At 39.7% G+C, this 20766-nt stretch overlaps 2 protein-coding genes across 6 annotated transcripts in view; one reads left to right on the forward strand and one right to left on the reverse strand.

The window, feature by feature from the left end:
• The window catches only part of znf407 (zinc finger protein 407), a 589445-nt gene that overhangs the window by 487897 nt on the left and 80782 nt on the right, over nt 1-20766 (forward strand). The window lies entirely within an intron of this gene.
• LOC138752658 (large ribosomal subunit protein eL29-like) lies at nt 15920-18527 on the reverse strand. Its single transcript, XM_069915399.1, has 2 exons — nt 18444-18527; nt 15920-16033 (listed from the first exon to the last, which is right to left on the reverse strand). The coding sequence occupies exons 1-2, from the start codon at nt 18525-18527 to the stop codon at nt 15920-15922; spliced, it is 198 nt and encodes a 65-aa protein (XP_069771500.1).

The following is a 20766-nucleotide window of genomic DNA, read 5'->3' on the forward strand; positions in this document are numbered from 1 at the left end:
GTCAGCATGGCTTTGTGAAGGGAAGGTCATGCCTCATGAGTCTAATTGAGTGTTTTGAGGAGGTAACAAAAGAAATTGATGAGAGTAGGGTGGTAGATGTGGTCAACATGGATTTTCGCTAGGCATTTGACAAGATCCCCCACAAGAGACTTATCCAGAAAGTCACGAGGCACGGGATCAGTGGAACCGTGACTGGTGTGGATAAAAATTGGGCTTATACAAAGAAAGCAGAGAGTAATAGTGGAAGGAAAGTATTCTGCCTGGAGGTTGGTGACTAGTGGAGTGCGCAAGGATCTGTTCCAGGACCCCTGCTCTTTGTGATTTTTATAAATGACTTGGAGGTGGAAGGATGAGTCAGTAAGTTTGCTGATGACACAAAGGTTGGAGGAGTTGTAGATGACGCTGAAGGTTGTTGAAGATTTCAAGAGGATATAGACAGGATGCAGAGTTGGGTAGAAAAGTGGCAGATGGATTTCAATCTGGATAAGTGTGAGGAGATGCATTTTGGAAGGACTAACCAGAAGGCTGAGTACAGGGTTAATGGTTGGTTACTTAAGTGTGTGGATGAACAGAGGGACCTTGGGGTTGCAAATCCATGCATCCCTCAAGGTCGCTGCACAGGTTGATAGGATAGTTAAGAAAGCTTATGGGATGTTGGCCTTCATTAATAGGAGGATTGAATTCAGGAGTAGAGAGGTCATGTTGCAACTCTATAAATCTCTGGTAAGACCACACTTAAGTGCTAAATTCACTTAGTTCATTCTTGAACTTAAGTTCATTCTGGTCACTTCATTATAGGAAGGATGTGGAAACCATGGAGAGGGTGCAGAGGAGATTTACCAGGATATTGTCTGGATTTGGAAACAAGTCTTATGAGGCAAGCTTAGCAGAGCTGTGACTTTTCTTTTTGGAGCATAGAAGAATAAGAGGAGACTTGATAGAGATCTTCAGGATTATGACATGTATAGATAGGATGGGCAGCCAGCATCTATTTCCTTGGATAGGAGCAGCAAACACCAGAGGACATATGTTCAAAATTAAAGGAGGAGAGTTTAGGGGAGACATCAGGGGTGAATTTTTTTTTACCCAGAGAGTTGTGGGTGCCTGGAATGCCTTGCCAGGGAGGGTGGTGGAAGCTGAAACATTTAAAAGATTCTCAGACACGGATTTTTAAAAAATAGAAGGTTATGGGGTAGGGACAGTCTGGTACCTTTTTAGTAAGGAATATATAGGTCAGCACAACATCAAGGACCGAAGGGCCTGTGCTGTGGTTTATTGTTCTATTCTATAAATCCTTTAGAAGTAACACTTTTTGCAGCAGTTATGCATTGGAGTTAAAGAATCAGGCACGAACCTGAGAATGATGAGTTCTCCTGAAAGTTTTTATCTGGGATGAAAATGAATTAAGATCTTGGTCAAAGTCAGGACTAATGGACAAGAAGCACCTAGCCATGAAAGTTAGCACTGGATGGGGTTAATCGCACAAAAGTGGGACCACTCAAGATAATTTTACACATTGATAATCTAAACTTGTTGCAGTGAAGGAGCCACATTGCTAACTTGGCAATTTTAATGCTTGGTCCCTCTGAGCCAACTCTCCTTGTTCTTCACTCTCAATCAGACCAAGGACTTTTCATCCCAGGTGAGGATGGAAGAGTAGCATTAATCTGAACAACAGGGTTGAGCTGCTGTTATTGAGTTGGCTATTGTGGATTTAGCTATTCAGTTAATGAATTGGAATGTCTGAATTAATATCATGTTAAGCAATACAATTCTAACTTCTGTAAAAGACAATGAACATGAAACTGAAATGTGTTTCTGAGAGAACAAGCTGCAACATATCAGAGATTTATTGGCCTGTATGGAATCATTTTGGCATAGATCGAAGCTCTTTGCCTGATCAAGGTCATTCAGGCTACTCTTTTAGGCAATCCAATTAGTTCTGTTCTCTACGTTTACTCCTTAGCCCTGCAAATAATTCTATTGTGTTTCCATTCATTTGTTTGAAACCCTCTCATTGTCTCTGCTTCCATTACTCCTACAGTCAATAAATAACTGCAGTCTGCATGAAAAAATGTTTTCCTCGATTCCCCTTTGTATCTTTTATTCATCATTTTGAATCTCTGTCCTTTGGTTCTTAAACATCTGCTTATAGGAACAGCATCTCTTTGTTTATCCTCTCCAAACCTGCCATGATCTTGTACGCCACATTCAAATCCACAGTAGGATTCGAAAAGTTTTTCTTCTGAGTATTTATTGTTGCAATATTTGAACAATAATGTTCCATTATTGATTGCCAGCCTTGTATTTTCCCCTGAAAGGTAGAATATATTTTGAACTCTGTTTTACATCCTTTACATTTACAATCCTATTTCCATTTATTTCTCTCCTACTTCTTACATCATTGTCAGTATTGACCAACTCTTCCTTAAAGCTGTTGCTGCTTTCTTCCTGGAATGCATATGCCATTTTTTTGTTGGCATTTGCTTTAACTTGTATCTTTATTCCCAGAGCAAAACTGAAACCATTGCAATCGAGCACAATAGTGAATGTCAGTACGCCCAGTGTTAGACACACAATCTTTCTTCTCCTGTCAATCCAAGAGTGCTGAAGCTTCGCAATCTTTTGACATAAAAATTGATTCATTTCTATATTTGACAAGTAATATGACAATGATGTGTGTTGTCAATAATGTGGAGCTGAAATTGTAAAGCCAAGTGAGATGGATATAAATGACTTGCATCCTTTACATTCCATTTGTCTGACCTTGTAACACCTACAAATGTGTTTTATTTAAAATGTAGGCATTTGTCTCGTGCAGCAGTGTGTAGCTTGTTGGTCATCTTGGACCTTAATGCCTCTCAATGCTTGGGTGAAAGCTGGGATGCCGCATCTATCCATATAGATATAAATCACATCCAGACAACTTCGACTCCACTGTATGAAGTTTGTTACCTGGAATGCCAGAACTCTCACAAAGAATCGCAATTAACTACCCACCTAACCCATCTGCAGAACAGTGTCTGAATTCCACATTGGCCTCAGTAGCCACCTGAGAAAATAAAATGGTAGTAAGCCATCCTTGAACCCAATGGTCTGTCTAAGAACAGAAATGATTATCAAAACCTCATTCTAATCTTGGTTGAATTTAATATGTCAAATACACTTAAACTACTTCTGACACATCTGTCCCAATTCTGGATCTTTCTATGTATCCATCTCAGGAAACAAACAATTATTTCCAAAATGAAATATGTTTATTCTTTGGTAAGCAATGTATTTTGTTCTTGTGGAAGTTTTGGGACTTTTCTGTTCAGATTGAATCCAAATCAAAAATCTCTTAGAATACCCAAACTACAAATTTTTAAAAATCATGTAGGATGGTTGTCAAATCCTTTGAAACTTTCTTAAAATTGGACTTTTACATATTGTGAAGGCCATCTTTAGAAAAATAACCAATTGAAATGTAAATGTTTTTGATAACTCAAAGTCATAGTCATTTAAAAAATAAGTTTGTCAAACTCTTTCTTAGTTCATTATTAGAATATTTATTATTCACTAATATGAACCAAATAGAAATTTAGCAAATGCTTTAGAAAAAATACATCAGCCATGTATTTTGTGATGATGGTGAATATATGTAAGTCTTTCTAATAGCAAAACCAGAATTGGTGTTTATTTTTACATCATGGGAACTGCACAGTGTGGCACCAAAGTGGTGTCACCCATGGAACCACTTTCTGCTAATGGACAGATTGGCAGCCATGAAGCCCCATAAACCAAGAGGAATGGGAGAATTGAATTTCACACATGATACTTCAAGGGGTGATCTTATAGAGGTATGTAAAATCAGTGGGGGCATAGATAGGATGAACGTTGACAGTCTTTTTTCAGTTTGAGAGAGTTTAAAAGTATAAAATTAATGTGGGAATAAAAAGATTTAAAGGGGTCCTGATGGCCATCTTTGTCACATTATGGGTAGTGGGTGTATGGAACAAGCTGACAGAGGAATTGGTAGAGGCAGGTACAATTGCAACATTTAAAAGACATTTAGACAAGTGCATAGATAGCAAAGGTTTAGAGGGATATGGGCCAAATGCAGACAAATTGGATTAGCTCTGAGGGACAATTTGGTCAGCATAGATAAGTTGAGCAGAAAGGTCTATTTCTGCACTGCATAACTCAGTGATTCTGTTTATAACATAGCTAACTTCAGAGGAAAGAACTGAAATTATGAGCCCATTTCATGATTTGAGTTAAAGGAAAGATTTCCAGATCTATGGGAAAGAGAAAAAGAATTGAACCAATTGGGGTGGTCCATTGACCTGGCAGAAATATCCTGTACCAAATGTCCTGTTGAGTTCTATTTCATAATGTAGTTTCAACTGAATGTTCAAGCAAATTGAGCCTTTCTTGCCCATTTAATGCCACAGTAGGCCTGCAATTTTAGACAATTGTTTGCATGAATTCTCTTTCCTCTAACATGACCTAGTTCATCCAGAAGTTCAGTCCAACACTCCTATTTGGGATTTATTTGATCTTGAGCCAAGAACTTGGTGTTCCCTACTGGTAAAAGAGTTCTGAGAAGATTGACTAGAGTGTAACATGGAACAAATGGAGAAGCTTGGGTTGTGTTCTTAAGGGCAGAAAGGGATATGGGGAAGTTCAGCTGAAGTATTCCAAATCAGGAAGGCGATGATGGAGTAACTTTGATCACTTCGAAAACACCACTCATACATATGGCTGTTCTTAATTGACTTCAGTTCAGCCTTCATCCTGCAACTGGATCCTTGACTTCCTTATCCAGAGACCATAGTCAATACGAATTGGAAACAACATCTCCTCCTCACTGATTATCAACACAGACACACCTCAAGGTTGCGTGCTTAGCCCACTACTCTACTCATTATGCACCCATGACTGTCTGGCCAGGCACAATTCCAATGCTATCTACAAATTGCCAATGACACCACAGTTGTTAGCAGAATCACAAATGGCAATGAGGAAGCGAACAGGAGGGAGATAGATCAACTCATTGAGTAATGTCACGCCAGCAGCCTTGTGCTTAACGTTAGCAAAACCAAGAAGATAATTGTGGACTTCAGGAAGATGTCAGGGGAACACGACCCACTATCAAGGGCTCAATAGTGAAGAGGGTCAAGAACTTCAAATTCCTGTGTGTCAACATCTCCAAGGATTTGTCCTGCAGCCTCCATGTTGGTACAATCATGAAGAAGGCTTTCCAGCAGTTATACTTCGTGAGGTGTTTGAGGAGATTCGGTATATCACCAAAGTCTCTCAAAAACTTCTACAAGTGTACCATGGAGAGCATTCTGGCTGGTTGCATCATTATCTGGTATAGAGGTTCCAACATTCAGGACAAGAATAAATTCCAGAGATTCGTTAACTCGGCCTGCAACATCACAGGCAACAGACTTCACTCTATCAAGGACATCTATAAGAGGCAATGTCTAAAAAAACTAGCCTCTATCCTCAAGGACACCCACCAGCCAGCCATGCCCTCTTCACTCTGCTACCATCAGGGAAAAGGTACAGGAGATTAAAGACAAGCATTCAGTGGCATCAGGACAGCTTCTTATCCCCTGCCATCAGATTCTTGAATAATCAATGAACCAAAGTCACTGCCTTAATTTTTGTGCCCTTTTATTTTTATATTATTGTTGTAGATGGTTTAGATGAATATTTCCACTGTGATGCTGCCACAAAGCAACAAATTTTGTGACTGGTTCGTGACAATAAGTTCTGATTCTGTTTAAGGCAATCCTTTTTCCAGTGGCAGGAAAGCTGACAACCAGATGACACAGATTTAACATCATGGGGGGAAAAAAAATCAGTACAAATCTGAAGATGTTTTTTACATGGGGAACTGTTGTGATCCAAAATTCTCTGCCTGGCAAGACAATGGAAGTAAATTTATTGGTAGCTTTCAAAAGATAAATTTGATCGCAAGATCCAGAGTTGTACGTTTTGAGAGATATTGGAAATGTGAGTTTTCGACTGTCCAAATATCAATTCAGTTCGTGAAGTTCGCCTTGGCGATAGCCAGGAAGTGTATATCAGTTACGTAGAAGTCCGACTCCCAATTAAATACCACTCAATGAATATGGAAATGCAGAATTGCATTCCTTTGGAGAAAATCACTTACAATCTAAGGGGGAAACCTGACACATTCATTAAAGTGTGGCAGCCATATCTGAAATACATGAATAGGTAGATTGACTAACTCCCCCTCCCCATGAAATATGGATATAACAAAAATCTGTCCAAATCGGGAAAGGATTGGGGTTAAGGAAATGGAACATGGCACAGGTGACACATGTTTTCTTTTTAGCCCCTTTTATAGTTTGTTTTATTTTAGTTTTTTTTATTTCTTACTTGTTTTAGTTAATTAGGTTGTTCCTTTTTTAATGTCTTCAGTGGGGGCTCCATTTGTATAATGTATAATCGGTATGGCTATGTGTTCAGGGCAAGGGAGGGGGAGAAAACACAGTCTCTATACGTTCCATGAATGTTGAAAAAGATTGTATTGATTGTTGAAATTACTTAGAGTCTGTAAAAAAAATAAAAATAAAATATTTTTTTAAAAATTGATGATTATGCAAAGGGGATAAATTTGCAAGATTATGACATAAAGCAGAAGAGTGGGATTAATTGGATAGTTCTTTCAAAGAGTGGGCATGCAGATGATGGGTTATATGGAATCTTTTGTACTCCATGATTCTAAGTGTTGGCCAATTCAGCCCAGAGCAAAACAGAGAAATGTTGGTATCAAAACTCACTGAAAGGTCCAATCTCTTTGTCCTCCTCTTCAATTGAAAGAGAAAGTGTGGAGGGAAATATACTGGGCAAAAGGAAAATGAGCTTTAAAAGGTATATTTCAATAAAGAAATCCAGACATTTGACCTGCATTAGATTTCTGTATGAGTGAAGTTGAAACCTGCCAGCGGTTATGGAATATTTCTGTTTGGTGCATGTGGAGAAAAAAAAATTCATCTGTCAAGTTGGGCAAAGCTATTTATTTTAGGTAACTAAACCATAAGTTTATTTGCTACAAATTTCTACTTATTCAAAATCACAAATCGAAAATATTCAAATTTATAGAACAGGCTTTCACTCACAGTGTTCACTCCATAAACTTTTTTTAAATAAAAAGCAAGTTCTGTTACATTCCAGATATCTTCAATAAAAACTCCTGTCATCTCCAGGTGCTATTAATGAGTACTCTGTAATGATTTTTGCTGATTTAGCATGTATGTGCTTTCATTATTACACTTCTGAAGACACAACATGGACACCAGAAAGATACAAAACTGTGGAATAACTTGTGTGAACTCTGTGGGTGGAACATGCTCTTCATGGTGGAAAGTGGCTCCCAGATCCCCCGCAAGCTGTCTTTTCCAGCTCAAATATTTGCATGGAGATTACTATTTGGGCAGCCAAATGAGGATTTTGTGCATTTGCTTTACCTAAGATTGGCAACAACATTCATTTGTACAGCATCTTCAATATAGTAAAGCATCCAAGCATGCTTCTCAAGCTGTTTGACAGTGTGCCATGTCAGGATAGGTGACAAGAAACTCAGTCAAAAATTATCAAATATCTAGCACAGAAACAGATCAACATTGTTAATGTTCCAGTTGATTATCTTACTTCAGCAGCACAACGTTTTATTCTTTTCTCCCTCGTTTACTGAAATGGTTTTAAATTCATCCCTTAAATTCATTTGTTAACTGTGACGGTAAGTTCTGTGCATTTGCCCCTCTCTGGCTCATTGTTGCCTCCTGAATTCATTGCTTCATTTCTTGGTTACCCTTTCACCCATCAGAACAAAAGCATCATGCTGCCAATTCCTTTGTAAACCATACACAGTTCCAGTACCTTTCTGGCAAATCTTGCAATTGCATCTGATGAAGGGTTCCACCCTGAAATATCAACCATTTTTTTCCCCCCACTGATGCTGTTCGGCCTGCTGAGTTCCTCCAATTATTTTTTTTTTGCTTCACATTCCAGCATCTGCAGTCTCTTGTATCTCCTCTTGTAAATTTATTTTTGAACCTTTGCCAGTTCATACAATGTAGCCAAAAAATTGCAGAGTATTTTTAAGTGTAGCTTGTGCAAGTTTAACATAACCATCCTGCTTTTCATTTGTATTCCTCTGGAAGTGAATCTCAGTGCTTTGCATGTTTATGGCTTTTTTTTACCTTATGTGCCATTTTTAGTGATCTGTGTAACCGAACCTTTAGATCATTTCAACTCTTATTTTCCAAGCAGTAGGTGGCCTGCTTTTCAAATGTGTCACCTCATATTTATCTATATTGAAATTTTAATGCCATTTGTCTATCCCACAAGTTTATTAACATTCTGTATTTTGTTGCAGTCTTTCAGTATTTTGCATAAATATCCAGTAACCCTCATATTGGAAAGAAAAAAAGTAGTGATTCAAATAGAGTGCATTAAAATTTCTCAAACTGGAAAATGGTATTAATAGGTGATGTTCTTATACTCAGACAGAAATGTGCATGTACAACTGACAAGGTTTTGAAAAGAGATATTTATTTAGAGTCCTCGCGGTTTCTATCATTGGAAACAGGCACTAATGCCAAGTACTTAATGACAACCAAATTGTCTGCCGAAGCTAATATATCACACTTGGATTATATCTGCAGAATTCAATTTTTGCCATGTTTCAGTTAATGTTTAAAAATATTTGTGCTTGACAATATTATCATCTATAACTTTAGCATCATAGAAATACACAGGAAACAAGCACTTGGCCCCAACTATTCCATGTCGACTAAGTTGCCTATGTGAACTAGTATTTGGTCCATGTACCACCATGTCTTTCCAATGCATGTATGTCTTTTAAAAGTTGAAATTATGCCTGTTTTTTACACCTTTCTGTGTGGGGGAGAAAAGTTGCCATCGTGTCCTTGTTAAACCTTTCTCCTCTCAAATCTAAGCCCTCATGGTTTTATATGGCTCTATGAGGTCTCATCTTATTCTCCTCTGCTCCAAGGGGAAAAAAAAGTCCCAGACTATTCAGCCTCTCCTTATAATGCAAGCCCTTCTGTAACAGCCTCGTGAATATTTTCTGCACCCTTTCCAGTTTAATGTCAGCTTTCCTAATGACCAGAATTGCAGACAATCCTCCAAATCTGTTCTCACCAACATCTTATATAGTTGTAAGAGAATATTCCATTTCCTGAAGCATGCCAAATACCTTTTTCACCACTCTGTCCACCTGTGAGGTAAGTGTTCATGACATCAAGGTGTCGAAGGCTACTGCACCAGTAATGAGGTATTTCAGAAACATAACCTCTGTTGTAGTGCATGAATGTAGTAACTAAGTTACACCCAGCAAGCTTCCACAAAGAGGCAATATGATAATAGCCAATAATCTCACTGATTTTTGAAGGAGCGGCAAACATTGGTTGGTTTAAAAACCAAAATAGTTGGACGGGATATTTTATGATTCCTTGAACAACCAAAAGTGGCATTAGTTTAATTTTTCATTTGAAAGATAGCATCGTCAACAGTACAGAATTCCCACAGCACTGGAGTGGGAGGACCAGTCTTGAATATGCTCTAAAATTTCTGGATCAGGACTTGAACCCACAAACCCTTCTGATTAGGACATTGGGGTGCCACACTTTTAAATTCACCATTCTGATTTTTATTATTCATCCTTAATTTCCTTCAAGGAAGTGGCATTCATCTTTAATTTCCTTCAAGGAAGTGGCAATGGCTTTGTTGAGCTTCTGCATTCTGTGTGCTGTTCATACTCCCACAGAGCTGTATGATGGGAAGAATTTTGCTGCAGAAATGAAGGAACAGCAAAATATATCCAAGTCAAGTCCATGTTCAAGTTTAATGTCACATGTTCCAAAGTGCAGTAAGCAAGTTTGCTTTGTGAGCTGTCCAGCTGGACATCCCATAGATAATCCGTAGAGCACAGAAGTGCAGAGTTACAGAAAAATATCTGTAAATATATAGCAAAGACAATATAATTTTACTCGTGTGAGTTTCAGTTAGGAGTCTGATAACCCTAAGAAAGAATCTGTCCTTGATCTAGTGGTGTGTAATCTCAAACTTCTGAATCTTCTTCCGACGGGGAGGTGGGAGGGGGGAGGTGGAGGTGAAGAGAGCATGTTCATGCACTGCCAAACCTAGGCTAACCACAGGTTGGAGGAACAATACCTCATATTCAATCTGGGAAATGTCCGACCTGACGGGATTAACATCAATTTCTACAACCTCCATTAACCCCAGTCCCCCAAGTCCCTCTCTTTCTTGATTCCTCTGTCTCCTTTTCTCCAGCTCCCTGTCCCCTTCCCTTCCCTCCCCTGTCAGAAAAGCACTCTCTCCCCTATCACTTCTCAGCTTTTTTTCTATTCTGCCTTCCCACCTGTATCAACCTATGGCCTCTTGCCTGTTGGCCTGTGCTCCTCCCCTTGCCCCTTCTTCCCTCCTCTCATCTCCCATCTTTTTATTCAGGTGTCTGACTGCTTTTGCATACTCCTTTCAAAAAATCCTGGCCCAAAACATTAGATAAGCTTTATTTCCTATGGATGCTTGTGTGACCTACTGAGTTTCTCCAACATGTTTGTGTATTCCACTCAACCCCTGCATCTGCAGGCTTCCTTGTTTAACTGCTTTACCAAAGCAATAGGAGAATATATTCTCAATCACAGTGCGGCTTTCGCGCAAACAGAGGAACTACTGACATGGTCTTTGCCCTCAGACAGCTCCAAGAAAAGTGCAGATAACAAAACAAAGGACTCTACATCACCTTTGTTGACCTCACCAAAGCCTTCGACACCGTGAGCAGGAAAGGGCTTTGGCAAATACTAGAGCGCATTGGATGTCCCCCAAAGTTCCTCAACATGATTATCCAACTGCACGAAAACCAACAAGGTCGGGTCAGATACAGCAATGAGCTATCTGAACCCTTCTCCATTAACAATGGCGTGAAGCAAGGCTGTGTTCTCGTACCAACCCACTTTTCAATCTTCTTCAGCATGATGCTGAACCAAGCCATGAAAGACCCCAACAATGAAGACGCTGTTTACATCCGGTACCGCACGGATGGCAGTCTCTTCAATCTGAGGCGCCTGCAAGCTCACACCAAGACACAAGAGAAACTTGTCCGTGAACTACTCTTTGCAGACGATGCCTCTTTAGTTGCCCATTCAGAGCCAGCTCTTCAGCGCTTGACATCCTGCTTTGCGGAAACTGCCAAAATGTTTGGCCTGGAAGTCAGCCTGAAGAAAACTGAGGTCCTCCATCAGCCAGCTCCCCACCATGACTACCAGCCCCCCCACATCTCCATCGGGCACACAAAACTCAAAACGGTCAACCAGTTTACCTATCTCGGCTGCACCATTTCATCAGATGCAAGGATCGACAATGAGATAGACAACAGACTCGCCAAGGCAAATAGCGCCTTTGGAAGACTACACAAAAGAGTCTGGAAAAACAACCAACTGAAAAACCTCACAAAGATAAGCGTATACAGAGCCGTTGTCATACCCACACTCCTGTTCGGCTCCGAATCATGGGTCCTCTACCGGCATCACCTGCGGCTCCTAGAACGCTTCCACCAGCGTTGTCTCCGCTCCATCCTCAACATCCATTGGAGCGCTTTCATCCCTAACGTCGAAGTACTCGAGATGGCAGAGGTCGACAGCATCGAGTCCACGCTGCTGAAGATCCAGCTGCGCTGGGTAGGTCGCGTCTCCAGAATGGAGGACCATCGCCTTCCCAAGATCGTGTTATATGGCGAGCTCTCCACTGGCCACCGTGACAGAGGTGCACCAAAGAAGAGGTACAAGGACTGCCTAAAGAAATCTCTTGGTGCCTGCCACATTGACCACCGCCAGTGGGCTGATATCGCCTCAAACCGTGCATCTTGGCGCCTCACAGTTTGGCGGGCAGCAACCTCCTTTGAAGAAGACCGCAGAGCCCACCTCACTGACAAAAGGCAAAGGAGGAAAAACCCAACACCCAACCCCAACCAACCAATTTTCCCCTGCAGCCGCTGCAACCGTGTCTGCCTGTCCCGCATCGGACTTGTCAGCCACAAACGAGCCTGCAGCTGACGTGGACTTTTACCCCCTCTATAAATCTTCGTCCGCGAAGCCAAGCCAAAGAAGAAAGAAAAAGAGGATGTACAGTATAAAGGAGTCAATGGAAGAAAGGGGTGGGGTTGTGTGATGGCCTAAGCCGCATTCACAACCCTCTGCAGTTTCAATAGGTTTGACTTGCTGTGGAAGAGGGTTGGGGGGGTGGGGGGGTGGGTGGAAACAATACATAATCCACTGTTCCATGCACACCTCTGTTCCTGTCAAGATACTGAAGATAATAAATTCACTGGGAATCATTCTGCCAGATGTTAATATCAAGCCAAACTACATTTTTGAGAGTTATCAAAAACATTTGATAATGGAACATTAAATTTATCCACAACATACACATTAAATTTTTTAAAGATGATGTCCAATTTGGCAAAAAAGATTTAAACAAGTTTGAAAAGATTTGGCTGAAATCAGTAAAATAAATGAAATAATTAAGAGGGTACTGAGTGACACGGAGCATTGCAGTGGAATGAATTTTCTGCAGCAGATGTTTGCTGAAACTTGGTGTTAGAATGATTGAAATATTTTAAGAAAACTGAAATGCTGTCAGTTGCACCATTTATTTCACTGAACACAGATGTACAGCATCAAATTCTCACAACGATGGCAGGAAAAAATCCACCATATGGTTTAACAATTGTCTGAAATCTTGCATATCCAGAGACACCATTTGAATCACACTTTACTTAGTTCAACTAAATGTCAAAGTTTGCTCTCGGAAGCCCTACATTTAATACATATCACCTGATAAGGTGATGATAAATTGTAGACACTCTGAATAAGCTGCCTCAAGAAATTCATAAATTTCGCATCCATGTCTGTTTTGCTCATTGAAATCTGAATTAAAATCTGGTGTTGCATATTGGAAGGACGAATTAACATTCAAAAATACGTAAAAAAACGTAATTTTTAAAAAAAATACACTATTCACTGCAACTGTTATTCAAAATAGAATACCAGAGAGAAGGTAAGTTAAAAGTTTAATTTGCATATTTAAATAAATTATGCTGTCTCTTATTGTTGTATCTGTTTGTTGGTCTGATGTTCACATTCCCTTAAGTTATTGCCTGTGGGCAGATACTATAAAATACATAGAGGCCTAGTAATTGTGAGTAATTTGCACTTGTGTAAGGCTGGCACACGCTGACTAATTTGGCAGAGAGCAACATTCAGGCAACAAAGACAAATTGAACTCAGGATATTTTATTAACTAAAAGTATGAAATGAAAGCAAGACTTGCTTTGAAGTGACTATGATAGCGAGTGCTGAAGTCCAAGCGTTCTTTCGGTTGCAAATTTCATTGTCCAGAGGAAGTATAAGGAACTTGCAATGTAGTGTATTCTTCTCACTGTAACAATGAGTCAGTGCATTTAGCTCAAGTGTTATGAGACGCGCCCTTGTATGAGAATGACAAGTCAGGGTAATTGAATGCACTGTTCCATCATTTTTAAGAAAAAAATTGTAAAATGAATGGAGTCAACTGTATTGATTTCTGTTTAATTTATACTTGCACTTTACAGAAGAGGGTAATGTGTGAATATGATTTAAAGATTTGCAAGCACTTAAAAATCCCTGCTTGGAATATGTCAACTTCAAATGCATAATCATTCATTTGTCCTCCTCAAAATATAAAAGATAAGGTCATTTATCCAAATGTAAACCTAATAACACAGATGAAATATAAGCATTTATTTAAAAATTGGAAGTTCTGAGTTTAACCTGCCAAGTTGAAAGCCCACATGCAGATTGCATGATCTGGCATCAACCCATTTACCCCAGCACTGGTGGAACATTTTGAACTCCATTAAAGACCATTTAAACAGAGTGCAAATGGGGCATAGGGTAAAAATGTAAATGGGATGGGGTATAAATTGGGAGGAATATACAGTTAAATTGGGTAGGATATGAATTACTTTAGCATTTGAGTTATATTATCAGTTGACACCAGATTAAATCAGATCTTAATATTCTGTGCCTCCTTCACATCATACGAACTTGAACAAAAAAAAACCTGAGGTTCAAAGTTTAATCCTCTTTTATGATATGATTCCTCAAAAAAGTTAGCAAAATTTAAACCAAATTGGTACATCCTCTTATTCCTTTTTTTCTTCTTTCTTGGAAGAAGGAAATGGAATCCCATCTTTCTATTAAATCAGCAGCTTGGCACAGAAACGAAGGTTTAATGACAGATATTTAGGATGGAGGATAATGATTATCTTCAGGAGGTAACTGCTGGTTAAACTTTCGGTCACCCCAGTATCCATTGTTACATTAATTGTTGGCAGAATCATCTTTATGCTGCATTGTTAGGATCAATATAATTCCCTTATTGTCATTGCAATCACAACCACTTTTCTAACAGCCTCAGTAGATGCCTTTCTCTTTGACTGTTCAGGGTGAAATGCCTCAATTTTAAAATCATGATCCTATTTTCAGAGACCCCTATTCACCTTTCCTCTTCCCTCCACCCCTACTGTTAACTAACTTGGTTACTATCTTAATATCTTTCTGTGATATGATAAAGGTGTAATATAAATATGTTATTGCTGAGGAATCGCTAGCAAAAATTGACCAATGAGCTTAGGACTCCTCCATTCATGAGGGATTGGAGGCCATAAGGTTGATATCGAATTGATCAGACCACATTTAGTGTGTAGCTATAAGGGTGGGACATCTTCTGAAGAACACTGCAAAATAAGTACATGGCCAACTGGTCTCTATATTGTTTGATCTAGCTAATGATAGAATGATGGGCATGAATGATGTAAGTTTTTTTTTACAAAGAGAGTAGTGAGTGCCTGGAATGTATTGCCAGATGTGGTGGTGGAGACTGGATTGAACCAAACTACGCTGTTTTCTCCACAGAGTGGGAGATGGTTGGGCTAGAGGCAGATTCTCCCGAAGAGGGAAGATTAGTTGCAGACTGCTGTGGCTTCCGTGGCATGAACAACATTGTCCTAAGTTCATGGGTCATTTGTCATTTTGGTTTTTGGAAGTTCTGAATGTGAGATTTAGGTTGTGCCCAGTCCTTTTAGGACGGCCAGGACTTCAAGTCAAACCTAATGTTTCACAATGATAGACAAAGATTATATAAAAAGAATATGGTATATTGAAAATATGGATGAGCTACATCATCACATAGCATGTACCTTTGAGGGAGCTTTGAACACTTCCACCAGCGTTGTCTCCGCTCCATCCTCAACATTCATTGGAGCGACTTCATCTCCAACATCGAAGTACTCGAGATGGCAGAGGCCGACAGCATCGAATCCACGCTGCTGAAGATCCAACTGCGCTGGGTAGGTCGCGTCTCCAGAATGGAGGACCATCACCTTCCCAAGATCGTGTTATATGGCTTCTGAGGAAGTAGAGGCACTGGTGTGCTTTCTTGGTCATTGCATTGACATGGTTTACTCTCAGGCACTTAAAACTGTCTACTATCTCCATCTCAGCACCGTTGATGAAGACCTGCAGACCAGGGAGTGCACTTTGTTCCTTCACCAGAGGTCCATTACAAGCTCCTTGGTCTTGCTGATATTGGGGGAGAGGTTGCTGCACTGGCACCAAGCTACATATCCCTTGATTTCCCTGTCTCATGGTTCTTATAGATTCTGTTGAAAATGATAATGTCATCCATTAATTTGTAGAGTGGATTTTTTTTCGTTCTAACCACTTCAGTTTTATTAAAAATGAAGAACTCAAAATACATATTACACACAGCTGCCATCTTCCAAGGGCCATGAATGTCACAAACTGCTGGCCCTTCATTTTTTGCCCATTCTTTTTTTTCCTCTTTTGTTGTGCTTCTTGGCAAACCGCATGTTCCTTAGGAACTTGGGGTCAACTCTTTTTAAGGGTTCAAATTGATAAGATTTGGGCTTCTTTTTGCTAGTCTTTTGTCCAGTTTTATCCAACATTGGATCCAAATTAAGGTTAAAATCCCCTCCTATCAATATATTCCCCTGCGTATCTACAATCTTCAAAAACATATCTTGCATAAACTTTTGATCCTCTTCATTAGGTGCATATATATTGATCAAATTCCAAAATTCTGAATATATCTAATATAGCTACACCTCTGGCTTTTGAATTATATGATGCTGCCGCTACGTGCCCTACCCAGTCTCTCCTTAATTTATTATGTCCACTTCAGTTAGATGCATTTCCTGCACAAATGCTATGTCTATTTTACTTTTTTCAGAAAATTTAATAGCTTTTTTCATTTAATTTGGTAATGTATTCCATTAATATTTATAGTCATATAGTTCAACATGGCCATCTCATATCCTGTTTACTTACACCTCATTTACGCTTCCTCACCACCACCATCCCGCTTTTCCCCATTTTCATCTCTCAATTTTCCCTTTTTGAACTCAATGCATGACAACACCTTTAAAACATAAAATACTTCAACAACTCCTACATCTAATATTCCCTTAACCCCAAATGTGTCTCCCCCCCCCCCCCCCCCCGAGTTGCCCCTTATCCCTTGCCGGGCAACCACAACTCCTCTCTCCATTTGGATTGCGAACCCGCTTGCAAGTGTCGACTGATTTCGCAGTGACGGTTATTCTCTCCCACCCAACCCCCTCCAGAAAAGATGTTTTTCTTCACATAAGCTCACCCTCTTTTTTTCCCCCTTCCTTTCTTCCCTTTTATTTCCCTTCTTCAGTTCTTACTTATACATTATTTTTACATCTTTATATGTATTTTATCGTCGTTCTTCATCCTTGTTACATCTCTTCATCTCTCCTGTCCTGCAGGCGTTCTGCAAATTCTCGTGCTTCCTCTGGATCCAAGAACAGTCTGTTTTGCTCCCCAGGGATAAATATTTTAAGCACAGCGGATATCTTAACATAAATTTATAACCTTTTTTCCATAGGATCGATTTTGCTGTATTAAACTCCTTCCTCTTCTTTAAGAGTTCAAAACTTATGTCTGGGTAAAAAAAATATTTTTTGACCCTTGTATTCCAATGGTTTTTTGTCTTCTCTAATTTTATTCCTTGCCCACTCCAGTATATTTTCTCCTGTTGTATCTCTCAGAAATTTTACTAAAACGGATCTTGGTTTTTGCTGTGTCTGTGGTTTTGGAGCTAGTGTTCTGAGTGCCCTTTCTATTTCCATTCCTTCCTATATTTCTGTAATTCCCAGGACCTTTGGGATCCATTCTTTTATAAATTCTTTCATATTTGTGCCTTCTTCATCTTCCTTTAGGCCCACTATCTTTATGTTATTTCACCTACTATAATTTTCCATCATATCAATCTTATGAGCAAACAACTCTTGTGACTCTTTAACTTTTTTGTCACTTTCTTCCAATTTTCTTCTTAAGTCATTCACTTCCATTTCTACAGCCGTTTCTTGTTCTTCCACATTTTCGAATATTTTCCCTATTTCTGTCATGCCCAGGTCTATTCTACTCACTTTTTCTTCTGTACTTTTCATTTTTCTTTTCATTTCACCAAATTCTAATGTCAACCATTCTTTTAATGCTCTCATTTGTTCTTGAAAAAATGTTTTATCTATATTCTGTTCAACTATTTTACCTTCTATTTCTCTGTGCAGATCTTGGTCTTCTTCTTCCTCTTCTTCTGTGTCTGCACCTGTATTTGTGTCTTCTACTTCTCTTCCTTGTATCTGTGTCTCTTATGACTTTCCTATTGGGTTGCTTGCCTCACTTTTCTGGGCTTCTTCTTGCTTGGTTTCTTGCTGTTGAACCTCTTCTTCTGGGCTAGTCATCTGTTGGGCCTCCTGCTGCTGCTCTTCTTTCCTATCACTCCCTTTCATGTCGCTTTCCTCTTCTTCCAGCTGAGAGCCCTGGTGTTGGGCATTCCTCAGCTGGTCGCCCTGTGTTTACTCGCTCCTCAGCTGGGCCCCCCTCCCGTTGGTGTTCTCTTTTTCTTAATGAGTGCACTATGCATGCGCGACTCCTCGCACATGCACAGTTGTGCGCTTTTGTTTGGCTCAGAGAACCATTTTTACAGTCCAGCGGTTAGGAGGTCACGACTCTGCGGGGTCGTCACCAACCTTGGAGAGTGGGCTCTCTTCTCCACAACGGCTCCCTGTTTCTTCATGCAGGTAAAGGCCTTCTCCTTTCTCTTCCGGCGTCTTTACTTTTTTTTCCCGTTGTTTTTACTTTTTCCTTCTTAGGTGCGATTTTCTTTCTTTTCTCTACAACTTTATCTTTGTTATGTTTTGTGTTTCTTGAATTTTGTATTTTCTTCACTTTATTTCTTTTCTGGAGAGGGCTGGTATTCTCCTACTGGCCACTACTCCATCAGGTGACTCCTTCCAAGTCGGGCTTCTTGATCCCATTTCTGTGCCACTTGCTGGGCTGATTGTGGTTAGTATGGATCTTGGATTTGGCCATGACTTCAACCACCCCCCACTGCCACCTCCGTAGATCAAGCCCACCACCAGAAAAGGCCAATTTGTAGAGTGATGTTTGACCACAAAGCCATGGATGTACAAGGAGTGTAGTGGGACAGAATACACAGCCTTTGGTGCTCTGTTGATGAGGATGCTCATGACATAAGTGCTGTCACAATTGTGACCTGTGGTATAGAAAGTCATGGATCCAATTGCAGAGAAAGCTTCTGAGAACAAGGTCACATAGCTTCAGGATTAGTTTGTTTGTTACTTCTGTAGGTTTTTTTTGTAACAGCAAAATTGGAAAGTCATGTTTATTGTCATCTGATTGTACAACCACAACCTGAAATAGCATTCTCCAGTCCTTGGTGGAAAATATGCAGACACACAACTAGACATAACACACAGACAAACAATGCATATGCAGGACTAGTATGGAGAACTATTGTCTGGGTGTAGGCTGATGGGACAAGGTGGAAAAAATGGTTTGGCATGGAATGAAAGGGCCAAATGGCCTCTTTCTCTGTAATAGTGTTTTGTGGTTCTATGATACCTTTTACAAAAATGGGTTTCTAAATAAAAGCTGTTAGATTGCCTGGGTGAGGTCAAATGCAGACTAGAGGAATAGCACTTCATATTCTGCCTTGGCAGTCTACAACCCAACTACATGAACATTAAATTCTACAATTTCAGGTCACCCCATCCTCTCTGTTCTCATCTATGCAGGCCCTCTCTCAAACCCCTTCTTTCATTTGATCATCATACACACATTCCTCCCATTGATTCCCCCATTCTTTCTCCCACTGTTCCCATCTGCCCACTGTCCCTTATCTAGTTCCACTCATCATCTTCTTTAATTATCAGATTCCATAATCTGCACCCCTTTGTTGTCACCACATACATTTCTAAGGATTTGTTGTAATCTCCAGCCTTCCTTCCCCAATCTTGCTCCACCTGCCCATCAACCCCTCCTACCTAGTTTCACCTATCGCTTGCTAGCTCTTGCCTTACCCCTACCCCTCACCTTGTCTACTAGCCATTCTCCCTTATACTTGTTCAGTCCTAATGCAGGATCTAGACCCAAATGTTGGCTATTTGTTTCTATAGATGCTGCCTGACATGCTGAACTCCTCCAGTAATATGTGGTTTTTTTTTGGCTTCTAAATAAACATGTTCGCATATTATGTGCCCCAAGTAAGTTAACCTTTCACCCTTCCTTTGCCCTGATTCTTGAACTTCAGATACAGTTCTACACCTGGCAGTTTCCACACATTTATTAAGTGTGAAGAATTCTGTGTAATCACTAATCCACTTTCCATGAGGCTTGTGGACCATGGAAATCTAAATTCAGCTGAAGTAAGCATCGATCATTCCATCCATTGTGCTTTCTGTGCTCCTTGAAAAGGTGATCCAAGTCCTCCCACATTCCATATTAATTCTCCATGACTTTGCACAGTTTTACTTTTCACCTATTTATCCATTCCCCTCAAAAGTTACTATTAAACCTGGCTCCACTGCCCTTTCTGGGTGGTGAGTTACAAATCACTGTTTTTATGAAAAAACAACTCTTTGTCCCTTAAGTTCTTTTGCCAATTATTTTCAGTCTGGTTTCTCTGGTGACCAGTCCCACCAACTAATTGCTAGATATGTGAACAATGTTTTACTTCCTCTATAAAAATCCTTCATTTCTATTAAATGTCATCTTAATTTTCTCTGTTCTGTACTCTACTCTGATAACATGATGTCCTGGTTTATAAAGGAATCTACATTTCAAAAGTCTGTTGTGGGTTCTAAATCACTTTGGATGTAGTGACATTGTGAAAATTTGCATATAACTGAAAGGCTTTTTCCTATCTATCCTCCTTGTTTCCCATGTAGAACAGATTGATTTTTGAGACAGTGTATGGCAATTAACACATCCCAACTCCAACATGAAGCTATTAACTTAAGTTCTACAGCTGGAAGCAGACTGAAAGAAATGGAGTGTGATTTAACTTTACATTAGGAACTTCACACTATAAAGTTGTAATTATTTATTAAAATCCAGCTCAAAACTCTGAAGTAACAATTACTCTAAATTATACAATTGTATTTTACAAGGGCAATCTACAATTGCAACTTGTTTGATTCTTCCCAAATCCACTTTACTTCTGATCATTACAGTAATGTTTGAGAGGATTCAGGGTCTTCTCTTTGGCTTGGCTTCGCGGACGAAGATTTATGGAGGGGGTAAAAAGTCC

The sequence above is a fragment of the Narcine bancroftii genome, chromosome 2 (assembly GCF_036971445.1).
Source record: "Narcine bancroftii isolate sNarBan1 chromosome 2, sNarBan1.hap1, whole genome shotgun sequence".
NCBI lineage: Eukaryota > Metazoa > Chordata > Chondrichthyes > Torpediniformes > Narcinidae > Narcine > Narcine bancroftii.

Coding starts and splice junctions, on each gene's coding strand:
- LOC138752658 (XM_069915399.1), bottom strand. CDS start 18,527: ATGGCCAAATCCAAGATCCATACTAACCACAATCAGCCCAGCAAGTGG. Junction 16,034..18,443: donor AGAAGCCCGACTTGGAAGGA/GTCACCTGATGG, acceptor AGCAAAAAGAAG/CCCAAATCTTATCAATTTGA.